A 13,188-nucleotide genomic window follows, 5' to 3' on the forward strand; every position below is an offset into this window, starting at 1 on the left:
GAAAATTAAAACATTTATTGTGTCTGCCCAATCCTTGAAATGCTGGCAAGCCGTCCTAGACCACCAATTATCCAAAAACAATTTATTTTTAATCATCTGGCTCATGCAAAGAGACTGACAGAAACTTAGGACACAAAGGAAGGCATGAGACAGAAACAAATGGAAATTCCTTTCAGTCTGGTGGCGGCAGCAGATTTAAATACTGTTTCTGATCAGGAGGCGGTGCTGACAGATATGGAGCAAAAGACGACTCTTGAAGGGCTCCATTATTTCCTCTTCCAGAAGGTTAGGAGAAGAGCACATAGCTCTTCAGGGAAGAGCCATAGCTTAGTGGGACAGAACCTGCTTTGCCTTCATAAAGGTCCCAGGTATAAACCCCAGCATCTCTAGGTAGGGCTGGGAGACACAGTTGCTCTAAACCAGGAATGGCCCCCAGCGGTTTCTAATCTTGCCCCATCAGTCATTTAACCCATGGCCACTACCCTGAACCCACATCCACCTGTCAATCTGTAGACATCACTTGTAGGAGGGTTCAATTCAGTGCTGTTCCCAGCAGGATTTAACCTCGGTTTGATAGCTGACAATTGGAAAGTTAAATTCTGCTCAGTTTGAATGTGAGCACCTGCTCCCTCCAGGAAACAGGAGTACACAGTCAAAGGAAGCATGAGAAAAACCTGTATACCTGTGATAATCCAAACATAAACTGCAACCAACCCTTGGGTGGAGATTATGGTTTATAATAAAAGACCTGTTCCATAGCAGATTCTGAGTTATCAATGCCAATGATAGGGCAAGATTAGTGTCAATTTTATTTCTATACAGCCTTTCCCTATTTTATGTTTACTGTGCTGCTTTGTCAGTCTGATGTATTTGCACATAAAACCTTATTCCATCCTCTCTTGGCTACAGAATGGACCATGAAAATCTCAGATTAAAGGAGGCCTGTGAGCCCTTCTCCAAGTTTCCCCTTTTTACTTGGGCCAGCACTGCTTTCACCCAAGCATAAGTGTTATTGCAATGAGCTGTGAATGCTCCCAAATTGTCAGTGTTTTGAAATCTAGGCTGCTGAAAGCCCCTGTGTTTCAAAAGGCATCTCCATCAATGCATCTCCCAAGGGGCCAGGCAAGATAACCAAGGCTGCAAACCTAGCCACATGTAAATTCCACTTAAGCCCACACTGAGCAAATTTAATTGCTCAGTTCAGACATAAAAATCACTATCACAAGAACTTTCTGACAGTAAGAGCTGTTCAGCAATGGAAAAGACTTCCAACAAGAGGTGGTGGGACTCTCCTTCCTTGGGAGATTTTTAAGCAGAGCTTTTAATCAAATGCCACTACCTTCCAATGTCAAAGGCAGCCTCTGAACGCCAGCTGCAGCCACAAGCAGGGAGAGGACTGTTGCATTCAGTTCCTGCTTATGAGCTTCCCACAAGCATCTAGTTCAGGGGTAGGCAACCTAAGATCCAGGGGCCGGATCCGGCCCAATCGCCTTCTCAATCCAGCCCATGGGCGGTCCAGAAATCAGCACGTTTTTACATGAGTAGCATGTGTGCTTTTATTTAAAATGCATCTCTGGGTTATTTGTGGGGCCTGCCTGGTGTTTTTACATGAGTAGAATGTGTGCTTTTATTTAAAATGAATCTCTGGTGTCAGGGAACTGCCATCGGAAAGGCAGGAGGTGGAGGGGCTCTCAGAAGTCAGGAGAGACTCAGCAGCAGAGGAAGGCACCAGCAGGGGGAGAGTGGGAGATCAGAGAGAGAGGGAGGCGAAGGAATGGCTCAGGGAGTCTTCTAGCGATAACAGCGGAGAAGTCTCAGGACCTCCCATAGGTACACCCACTCCTCGCCGGAAACTGTCGTGCCGAGAATCCAGACGACGCGTTTCCGTCAAGGAGCTTTTATGCTGGAGTAGATTCCGTAAACGCCCACTGTCGGATTCTGCCAGCGATTGAGGGAGCCATGCTTAAGGGCTCCGCTAAAGACAGAGCTTTGCTAAGCTGAGCAAACTCTGAGGGACTAAGCTTTTACGCACAAGCAGCTCATCATCCCATCACATCTGGGGCATAGGAATTTGTTCATTATTTTTTTCAAAATATAGTCCGGCCCACTACATGGTCTGAGGGATGGTGGACCGGCTGAAAAAAGTTGCTGACCCCTGATCTAGTTGGTCACTGTGTGAACAGGAGGCTGCACTAGATAGATCTTTGGTCTCGTCTAGCAGGACTCTTATGATGTTCTAAAAAACAAACCAGGAAACCAGTCTCTGCAGCTGCCACTTGTCTAAAAGTACTGGAAGAGGAGAAAGAAAGGTACAGGTTGTGCTCCCAGTTCTCAGCTCTTCCTCCATTTCTCAGTCATAACAAATATTCCCAATATTAAAAACATAATGAAGATGCTAATACCCCAAGGTGATGTTACGTTCTACACAGTATTTTCAGATATATAAAGATACTGTTATCTTACAGGTCATGCAACCAGGAAGAGATAGGTCACTGCAGCCAAATGAAATATTAAGACTGATAACATCAGCCACATCCTCATTCAGCTGCGGTTTACAAAGGAGAAAAAAAACCCATTCATTGTTCTTCAACAATGAAAATAAATACTTTACTTGGTAAACAGGAGGTATACTATACCAGTGAGTGCAAGGTATATCTGGAGACTTAAAATGTCTAATAGTGATTATATTTTCTGTGGAGAAGAATTGCCACAAATGTTTCGTAGCAACATGACCTCAAAGACTACACCCTGCTTTCAATGAAGATTACCTTTCTAGATAATTTTCCTGCTTTACTGAACTTTAGGGAGCCGATGCAACTGCCCCCAAATTTATTTTGACTAATTACTTCAGAAAGAAAAAGAAGCTTGAGGATCATAATATTATAAATGCTAAAAGCTAATTTAAAAATTCACAGTTACTTACATCTTATGGTTCGGGGGGAGGGGAGTGTATTAATGGTTGTTTGGAATTGAAGTCAGAAGACAGAAACAAGTGAGTAATTTTTATGATTCAAACTCAAACCTGGCATGACTATGACTTCTCCACCACAGTCAAAACCAAATTAGTGAGCTATAACACATTTTACTGTTCCCATTTACATTCTTCTATTCCAATAGGTTTCTAACAAAGTAATTAAACAATAAGGGGGGTGGAGTTGCAAAAATACAGTAGGAGAGGTATGGCCATATGGGTGAAAGAGAAAAAGTGGGTGGAAAGTGGAGCTGCAGAAAAGAGAAATTGTTTCAGAAATGAGTTTAGGAATGTGAAAAGGGAAGAAGAAGAAGAGTTTGGATTTGATATCCCACTTTATCACTACCCAAAGGAGTCTCAAAGCGGCTAACATTCTCCTTTCCCTTCCTCCCCCACAACAAACACTCTGTGAGGTGAGTGGGGCTGAGAGACTTCAGAGAAGTGTGACTGGCCCAAGGTCACCCAGCAGCTGCATGTGGAGGAGCGGAGACGCAAACCCAGTTCACCAGATTACGAGTCTACTGCTCTTAACCACTACATCACACTGGCTCTCCGGGAGCCTTGTAGTTGCACAGAGTGTGTTGAGGAAGGTCTAGAGCAGGGCCATGCATGGACCGAGGGCTGCATGTGGCCCTCAATGCCTTCTTGGGTGGCCCTCAGCTACATTTGACGACCCCACCCCCATCTCAGCGCTCAGCTTTGGGAAGGAGGTGTGAAGGCTCTCCTGACACGATCCTACAGTCATCCAGCCTCCTTCCAAAAGCCTAGTTATAGTGAAAAGAAGAGGGAGGATTCTAGGCCCCTTCCAGAGCTTCACACATCCTTCCCAAAGTCTGGCACCTCAGTTATCCGGCTTTGGTAAGGCATTAGAAGGGTTCTCTCTCTGCTTCTCTGCAGGAGACAGTAGCATGCAGCCTGCAGGTTCTATGCTGAAGTACTTTTGCAGCCACCCTGGTCTAGGGGGTTATGGGGGGGGGGGTTGGCGAGGAAAAGCAAATAGGAGGGCTGAGCCCCCCCCCCAATAATACAATATGATATTGAAAATCAGATGTAGCATATGCACAACTGACTACCGAGAGGTAATGGTGTATCCATTTTATCAAATACTTTGCTATCAGGTGACCTGAACCTTTAATTGCTGAGATGAGGGCATTTCAATCAGACCAGCTGCAACTACAGACACTCACTCTTTTAAAAGCGGTCCCTCATTTATCATTGGCTCTTAGGGACAACATACTATTCTCTGAATAGGATGACTCATAGATCCTCTGCACCCCACGTCACCTACAAAAACTGTGGAGAACTCAGAGGGAAGTCTCACACAATGTGCTGAGCTTAAAAACAAGCAAAAGTTTCCACCTGCTCCAAAGCTTCAGTGGAACACAAGAATCCTCCGCCACATGAGGAGGACTTTGGGGTGCAGGGACTCCCTTGAAGCATTAGGAAGGAGCAGCGTGAGTCTCTTGCACTGCTTCCATCTGCCTGAGGCTCACAGAAGATTTGAGGAAAGGTGTGTTTAAGTGAAGCTGCATCACACCAAGGAGTCTGAGTTGAGGAGCAAGCCAAAACAGACAAGATACATTTCTCAGATGGATTTAACAATCAATCTCTCTTCTTCACCCGGAACTTTGGAAATTGTAGTTCTGTGGGGGGAATACATGGTGTCCTAACAACTTTCAATACCTTTCACAAACTACTGTTCCCAAGATTCTTTAGGGAAAGCCATAACTGTTCAAGATGGCATAATACAGTTTTAAATGTACAGGGCAGAAGGGGCAATAGATACAAAGACTGCACACCTATATACAGGTCCAATGGAAAAGATGAACAGAGGATCAAAGTGGCAGCCAAGCATTTGGAAAAGTTTTATCGCCATTTTCTGCAACCATACTTTTTCTTCTGCATTCTCCACATCATCAGAAATCTGATTCATATATAGACTGTAGGTAGGAAGGAAGGAAGGAAGGACTGAAACAAAGCAACATGCAGGCAAAGTTGTGGGCGCTTTCCCTCACCATCGAAAACTGTTTCAGCAATGACAGCTCAAAGAAATGAAATGGTTGAAGGTGGGGAAAGAATGGGTTGTGCAAAGGTTAAACTGTGCTACTGTTCACAAACGCAAGGAAGGGGAAAAACTGCCATTCTGGATCCGAGACTTACCTGTTCTGAAATGATTTCCCAGCGACGTTGTCTCTATAAGAGTCAAACAAAACATGATACTGGTCCCGACTCCACTCTAGAACAACCTACAAAAGAAGGAGCATCTTATATCATACCCTAAAATGGTGATGCATTAGGTTGATATTTAAAATCAGTGGCACTGATCTTCAGGTGGTAGTATAGGGTAAACCCAGGCTGTCATTATTTTACAGCACTGAATCGATCATATACCAGAACTTTAGGTTTGCACATTTAAAGAAGATTAAAGCGTCCTTCCACCTCACTGCTGTTTGGAAAGTGACAGAAAATGCATTGCAAAGTGTGAGAAGAAAGAATTGCTAATGGGATGCAAACAAATCAGGATGAATGTTCAATAAACAAGTCATCTGGAGAGGCCAATGTAGAAAGAAGAGCAGGACCACTTACACTTTAGCAAGGATGTTTGAGTTCCCTCCTCCTGAAAAGATTTCTACCAAGGCTACAGTCCTAACCCCACTCACTGGGAGTAAGCCCCACTGAATTCAACAGGACTTCCATCTCAGTAGACATGTTTAGGATTACACTGTAAGAAGAGCAAAGCTTGATCTGGTTTTTCCTGAAATTCTCCATTTTACTCACATAGACATGCAAACCTCAAGAGCCGTTCCAGACCATCCAAGCTATGTTGAAATAGTATTTAGATGACTAAATTCTTTTTTACATCCATAAATTTACAAAATCTGCACAACTTGTCAGACTCAAGGACTCAATGTTCACATCTTATCTCACTTTCCCTCCCCTCCCCTCCCCTGTCAGCAAGATAAATCGGGTGCCTCAATCTCACAAACTATTTCATATATGTTATTAAGCACATTAAGCACACTGAGGCCCAACACTGGGAATACACAATGAGATAAAACTGACATAAAGAACGGAGCAGGGACACATCAGATCACAAGATCTGCATGAACACAGGCATCAAAAACTGTCAAGATACAGAGTAGTTCCTCTGCAAGTATCACATGTATATTTTTATGGAGTGGCTAGCACTATCTCGGGCCTATCTATTAACCACAGTCTCTGCTGACAGTTACCAAGTTTTGGTTGCCACCATTCACCAAGAAAAGGGACAAGTACACACACATATTCAATGCTGTATTGTTTTTAACACTCGATTGGAAGCCGCCCAGAGTGGCTGGGGAAACTCAGCCAGATGGGTGGGGTATAAATAATAAATTATTATTATTATTATTATTATTAGACATTTTGCTTGTTCTTCCTCCAGCTGCAGTCGCCCTTCATGATTCTCCTTGTCGTTCTCCACCTCTTTGCTCCACTCCCAACTGCCCACACAGCAAAACTGCCTAGGTAACATCATAAAGTACTAGGAATAATCCTTACTAGTGCCTTGGCCAACCTGGTGCCCTCCAGATGTTTCAAACTACAATTCCCATCCACTCTGGTCAGCACAACTATGCCTGCTGGGAGGGGTGTTGGGAGTTGTAGCCCAAAACTTCTGGAGGAATAGAATATGGTGGAAGAAGAACACTGGGAGACTATAGGAAACTGTGCAATAGGTAATGGGGGATATGAATAAAGAAAGGAAGTATGACAAATGCAATGAGAAATCCAGAGAAAGGCAGGAGGAATGTAGGGGGAAGTGGGCGCCATATAAATAAGAAAAAATGGCAATTAAAGAGTGGCAAGGGAAACGATGTGCGTATAGAAGAACGGGTGGGAGCTTCAGGAAGATGAGAAGGGCGCAGCACGTGCTGTAAATAAAGTTTCTGCTAAAATCTCCGAGTCTTTAGGAGTCACATACCTACCAGGCCGAAATCCAACAGGCTGCAATCTTCCCGACACAAGGAGATGCAATGAAGGAGAAAATAATTGTGCCTGTAACGCAGCTGCTTAAATGCAGGGGAAAGGAAAGATGGCGGGGGGCGGGGGGACTGGAGCGGAGACAAGAAGAGGGAAAACCGGGACTGTCTGTCACATGCAAGGTGGGAAGGAGGGAGGGAACCCTTAGCAGGATTTTAAGGGAAGTGCAGTCGGGAGAAGGATCCTGGAAGCGCGGCTGAGGGAGGGGATACTTGGGAGCGCTGCAAACAAAACAACCCCCCCCCTCCGGCTCCCAGCTGGCGGCTGCTCCGGAGCGGGCCCCGCAGGTCTCCACTCACCTCTCCGAACTGCAGGGCAGAGACGATCATGAGGACGATGCCTCCGAGGCAAAGGCAAGGCCCATACCTGTGGGAGAGGCAGGTATAGGTCTGTCTCTGCAGGAGCTTCAGCAGCATGACCCGACGGCCACCATCACCCTACAAGCCCGCCGCCGGTGCCCACCTTCCTCTCCTGCGGCCGGCGGCCAATCCGAGCAGCAGCAGCAGCAGCCGTCGCCCAACCCCGCTGCCGGGTGCATCCCAAAGGCCGCCGCTTCCGGGATCGGGCTCGACGGCGCCATCTACGGAGCCACGGCGCCACCTTCGGGCCTGCAGCTGCTCCAGCGGGCGGGCGCCGCCGCCGTCTCCTACTCTTGCTGCGCGTTACTCCGAGCAGCAGCGTGAAGAGTCTCCTTTTCTGCCCGGGGAAAAAGTCATGTGCTCGTCGGCCTTTTTTGCACGGTCTCGTGACCGCTGGCTAAAGAAAGGCTTTCTTCCTCGCAGTCTTTCAATTAAACAAATCAGTCTAAACCGCAAACGCCGCGTGAAGGCCTGCCCAGCCAAATGCAAGCGTTTTGAAAACAAGAAAAGGTTAAAAGGGAGGGGAGGACAGACACGCGTCTGTCCGTTCTCTCCACACACCCGTGTCCCTTGGTTCTGCCTCGTAGCGCTGCTAGGGTTCTTGGGGCACCGAAGGAAGCTGGAAAGTGGGGCGATTCAGTACACGCAAAACGGGGGGGGGGGGACACACTTATTCACACGTGGTCGAACGGGAATCTGCTTCCACAGGGTGAGGCAATGGCCACCAACTTGGATGGCTGTCAAAGATTACACAGATAGATGTAGAAAAGGGCTGGCTGGGGCAACCCAGCGAGATGGACGGGGTATAAATAATAAAATAATTATTACTGTTACTACTTCTAAACACGTGGCTGTGTTCTCCCTCCCCTCAAAATACCACTTGCTGGAAACCACAGCAGCGAGACTAGTCAGATACTGCTTGGGGGTTTCCTATAGGCATCTGGTTGGCCACTGTAAGAACAGGATGCTAGACTTGTGGGCTATTTGATCCAGCAAGCTCTGCTTATGTTCTTATGAGCTTTTCAGAGTCGGGTCTAGAATGATGGTTCACATTTTTGAGGCAGCAACATATACTTGATTTTTCTTCCTCAGCCTCTAATGCAGTGTGTGTGTGTGTGTGTGTGTGTGTGTGTGTGAGAGAGAGAGAGAGAGAGAGAGAGAGAGAGATGTAAAAGCCTTAAAATAATGCTCATAAATTACATAAACAGTGTAATCTAAAACACCCTAAAAAGGACTTAATCCACCAGCCTATTGGTGACAAAGGTGTCGTTTGTATGCAGCATCTGAAAGAACACAGAGTTGGGGCAAGACACATCTCACGGAGGGGGTCATTCCACAGATGTGGAGGCACCACTGAAAAGGCTCTTCCGTGGGCCTGCACAGTACAACTCAGGAACAGCCAGGAGAGGTTCTTCTGCTGATCTGAATACAGTACAGTGGTACCTTGGGTTACATACGCTTCAGGTTACATACGCTTCAGGTTACAGACGCCACTAACCCAGAAATATTACCTCAGGTTAAGAACTTTGCTTCAGGATGAGAACAGAAATCGTGCTCCAGTGGTGTGGCCACAGCAGGAGGCCCCATTAGCTAAAGTGGTGCTTCAGGTTAAGAACAGTTTCAGGTTAAGAATGGACCTCCGGAACGAGTTAAGTACTTAACCCGAGGTACCACTGTACTCAAAAGAAATACCAGCTAGATGTTTCCACATGCTGGTGACATCTTACACCACATTCCTTGATGAAATCACACACAGTTTCATGTAGATGTTAAACACTTGATAAAAAAGGATAGAACTCTGGTATACCATTGCACAATTGCCACGGAGCAAACAGTTATAGTCTCCGCCCAACACTGTCTTCTGGAATGTGTTACCCACATAGGAATGGACCTATTGTAGTATAGAAGAGAGAGTTGTCCATATACACCAGGCATGGCCAAACTGAACCTTCTATATGTTTTGGGACTACAACTCCCATCATCCCTAGCTAACAAGACCAGTGGTCAGGGATGATGGGAATTGTAGTCCCAAAACATCTGGAGGGCCGAGTTTGGCCATGCCTGATATACACCAATGGATAAGTTAAAATAATTTAATGCAGCTAGGGCTGGACATACCTCCCCCCCAAAAAAAACCCCCTCAAATGTTGGGACACCCTCCCACTCCCACCACCCCACCCCCTGAAACCCATTGAGGGCTATGGTTGCCAGGTCAGCAGTATCCCAGACCCAGAGATTTCAGGGTCCAAACCTAAGACTTGGTGGTGGCTCCTGGTGACATTAGTGGGGCATTTCTCTGTGATGTCATGGAGTGGGCCCTGGAGATGGAGGTTAATTGGGAGAGAGGAGATAAGGACAAATTCCCCAGAGTTCCTATGCTATAATTTGTAGCCAGCTCCTGCCAATATTAAGCTTGCAAGCTGAATGCACAGTCTTCTTCGTGCTTTAATAATAATATTTTTAAAAATTCTCACCCACCTGAAGATTCAAGTCCTCCACCTCCAGGCAAACCTAGAGACTTCAGGTCAGACAAGGAGATCTGAGAACCCTGTGCATGTTAGTGGACATGGAATCCTGACTGACTGCAAGTGAAAATAAAACCAAGGGGTTGGTCTAGAGTAGTTGGAACTCTGAAAAGAAGCACTCCAAAAGGCAACATTTTGTTTCAGAACCTCATAAGGGTGTAAAAGGTGAAGGTAAAGGACTCTTGGATGGTTAAGTCCAGTCAAAGGCGACTATGGGGTTGTGGCGCTCATCTCGCTTTCAGGCTGAGGGAGCCAGTGTCTGTCCACACACAGCTTTCCTGGTCATGTGGCCAGCATGACTAAACCATTTCCGGTACAACGGAACACTATGACGGAAACACCGTTTTACCTTCCTGTCACAGTGGTACCTATTTATCTACTTTCATGCTTTTGAACTGCTAGGTTGGCAGAAGCTGGGACAGAGCAATGGGAGCTCACTCCGTCACAGGTATTCGAACTGCCCACCTTCAAGCTGACAAGTCCAAGAGGCCCAGTGGTTTAGACCACAGCGCCACCTGCATTCCTTATCACTTATGAAAAGGAAGATTTCCTTTCTGTAACCACAAGACTGTTGCCACTAGGTGGTGCCTAAAACTTTCTGTATTATTATGTTGGGATATTGTGTAGGCAGTGGTTTTTCGACTCTTTCATGGTAGAATCTCAGCAAAAGGAAGGATACTTAAGTGTTTGCTGAGATTATGGGAATACAAATATAAAGAGATCCCTGTCCAGGAATAGTATAGCTGGTGAATCAGCCAATGCTGGAAAAAGGCACTCTTTGTCACAAAGGGCATCTAGTGACAATGCTGGATCCAGGAGGTAACCTCCCAATTATGTAGCTGCTCCTTCCTGGAGACTGCAAACCCTCCCTACCATGCCGCCTTCTTGTCATGATTCAGCCTCAATTTGTTGGCTCTCCCCAGCCCATTACTGTACACCTAAGTGCTACTCTAAGTGCCTATCCCATGCAAAAAATGAAAAGATGAGTCCATTTTCAGTTGCCAAAATCACAATAATCATCTCAGCTTTTTCCTTTGCACACCTCCACTGGCCCTACATACTAGCACTATTTCACAGTGGTAAACTTTTCTCCTAGTTTAAAAAAAGGGAACTATATTTGAAACTTCAGTTACTTTCACACTACTGATAGAGACCACAAACTTTTATTAATTAAGATTAAAAAATTTCTAGAAGGATAAAAAAGGATTGTTCTTAGGAAATAAGATGTCAAGGAAATAAACAACTATCTGATTTTTAGAAGACATCTGAAGGCAGCTCTCTTTAGGGAAGTTTTTAATGTTTGATGTTTTGTCACTATTATTATTATTATTATTATTATTATTATTATTATTATGTTGGGAGCCACCCAGAGTGTCTGGGAAAACCCAGCCAGATGGGTGGGGAATAGATAATAAATTATTATTATTATAATAATAAAATAAAGGTATGAAAATCCTCCAAGCCATTTGTCTGTTTGTGTTCCAATGTTGAGACTCAACCTGATCTGAATGTCAAAGAAATTCACTGGACAATTATAACCTGAAGTTACCTTTGATTTGCATTTCAATCCACAAACATTCAAAACATTAGAAGAAGACAATTGTTTATATTCTATGGTAGTCATAGGTTAACAGCAACAACTTTCCTTTATTTAATTTGTGACATGCTCCAGGTTGTTTTTTCAGAGAGTGGAGACTATTGAGTCAGGCAATATAATTACATAATCCTCAAATCAACTACTTGCAGGGTTTTTATTTAAATGAAGCAGTCCATTTCCTTCATATCAGTCAGTTCTGGAAATCAAATATGCACTACTGTTTATGCACACTTGCATTCTTCCATGAAAGACAACAGAACTCATTCAAAGTGTATTGTGGATTATAGGCAATAACTTATTGCTTTTTCTCCCTCTCATTTGTTTGAAGTTCATTACAGTATATGCACTTATCGTTTTAATACTGATTTCTCAATCTGTATACTGTACCACTCTCTGTGTTTAGGTTTTATGGCAAAACTCTTTAGCTCCACTCTTTTATTCCTTGCAGACCAAACTGCAGAAAGAGAAGAGCTATATTTTCCAGTTAATGCTGACATTTGAATCTTTGCCCATAGAGGTCCATAAGACCACTTGACCCCGTATAACAAGATACAGAAAAAGGAAGAATTACTATGCCTTTGCTCTGTGTGCAACTGGTTTTTCCTTCAATTTCAGTTGGATTGTGAACAGGAACCTTGTCAGCCAAAAAGCCCCATTTACCATTACTACTTCCTTAAACTCTTAAGCAAAGTGCAAAGTCCTGATGTAGCTAACAACCACCATGGAAACTGAAATATCAGGGTACAGTATTGTTTATAGTACAACTGAGTAATAATGTTTGACCAATGCTCATGTTGAAGGTAGGTTGAAAGAGATAAAACATATGAAGTGGAACCTTCATATGTTACTTTAATGAGTTAGACATGCAAACAAACAGACTGCCATGATGTATAAAAGGCAAAGAACATCAGGGAGTACATCGATCTAATCCAGGCATAGGCAAACTCCGGCCCTCCAGATGTTCGGGACTACAATTCCCATCATCCTTAGCTAATGACCAATGGTCAGGGATGATGGGAATTGTAGTCCCAAACATCTGGAGGGCCAGAGTTTGCCTATGCCTGATCTAACCTTCTGTCTAATCAATCTAATCTTTCTGCTTTTCCTTCTAATTTTATTCCTATATAAATCATAACTTTGTACTGAGTAATTATATGTGGTCCCTGACGGACTCCCCAATTTTTAATGCAGCTGCACAATTTTAAAGTACATTTTTAAGATTGTGAGCCTGTGGATAGGGACCTGGAAAATAGGGACTCTTGTCTTGGAGAGTCTAAATACACAAATATGTGGGATTTATGATCCTCCTGAAGTTGTGGGATTCCTTTTACCCTCTTCTAGCCTGGCCAGGGCTGATGGGAGTTGGAGTGGGCTATCTTAACATCTATGCAATGACTTTCACTACCAAAAATGAATAATTTTTGTAAACTCTGACAGATGCAATGCAATATTTTGTACCGTTGTGTAAAATGTTTTATTTGGTGGCCACTAGCTGTATTTTTACTCTTATGTCAATGCTTGCTGACAAATTGAATTTAAAAAGAAGATAGCCATTCATTAGGCCAGGTGGAAGGGTGTTGAGAAATAGTGGGGCTTTCTCAACCATCCTCATTCCTTTCTCGCATGATTGTGACTCATGATTTAGAGCCCCTCTCATGTGTTGGCTAAATAGGAATTCTCTCCCTCACCCTCTTTTCGTAAAAGAGAGCCAAAAAG

General features: G+C 44.4%; 1 protein-coding gene across 2 annotated transcripts in view; it reads right to left on the reverse strand.

The window, feature by feature from the left end:
- Nucleotides 1–7,688, reverse strand: part of GNPTAB (N-acetylglucosamine-1-phosphate transferase subunits alpha and beta) — a 48,222-nt gene extending 40,534 nt beyond the window's left edge. Inside the window, exons 1-2 of one of the 2 annotated variants that reach the window (XM_083699861.1) lie at nucleotides 7,291–7,688; nucleotides 5,132–5,217 (exon numbers count right to left, since the gene is read on the reverse strand). In XM_083699861.1, the coding sequence (XP_083555987.1) occupies nucleotides 5,132–5,217; nucleotides 7,291–7,407 (203 nt within the window). In that variant the 5' untranslated portion in view covers nucleotides 7,408–7,688. Of the gene's footprint in view, nucleotides 1–5,131; nucleotides 5,218–6,932; nucleotides 7,100–7,290 lie in introns of those variants that run through there. The other variant, XM_083699862.1, reaches the window with a different exon arrangement.
- Between the last annotated feature and the right edge of the window lie 5,500 nt (nucleotides 7,689–13,188).

This window comes from Podarcis gaigeae (genome assembly GCF_964106915.1).
Source record: "Podarcis gaigeae genome assembly, chromosome: 10".
NCBI classification, from domain to species: Eukaryota; Metazoa; Chordata; class Lepidosauria; order Squamata; family Lacertidae; genus Podarcis; species Podarcis gaigeae.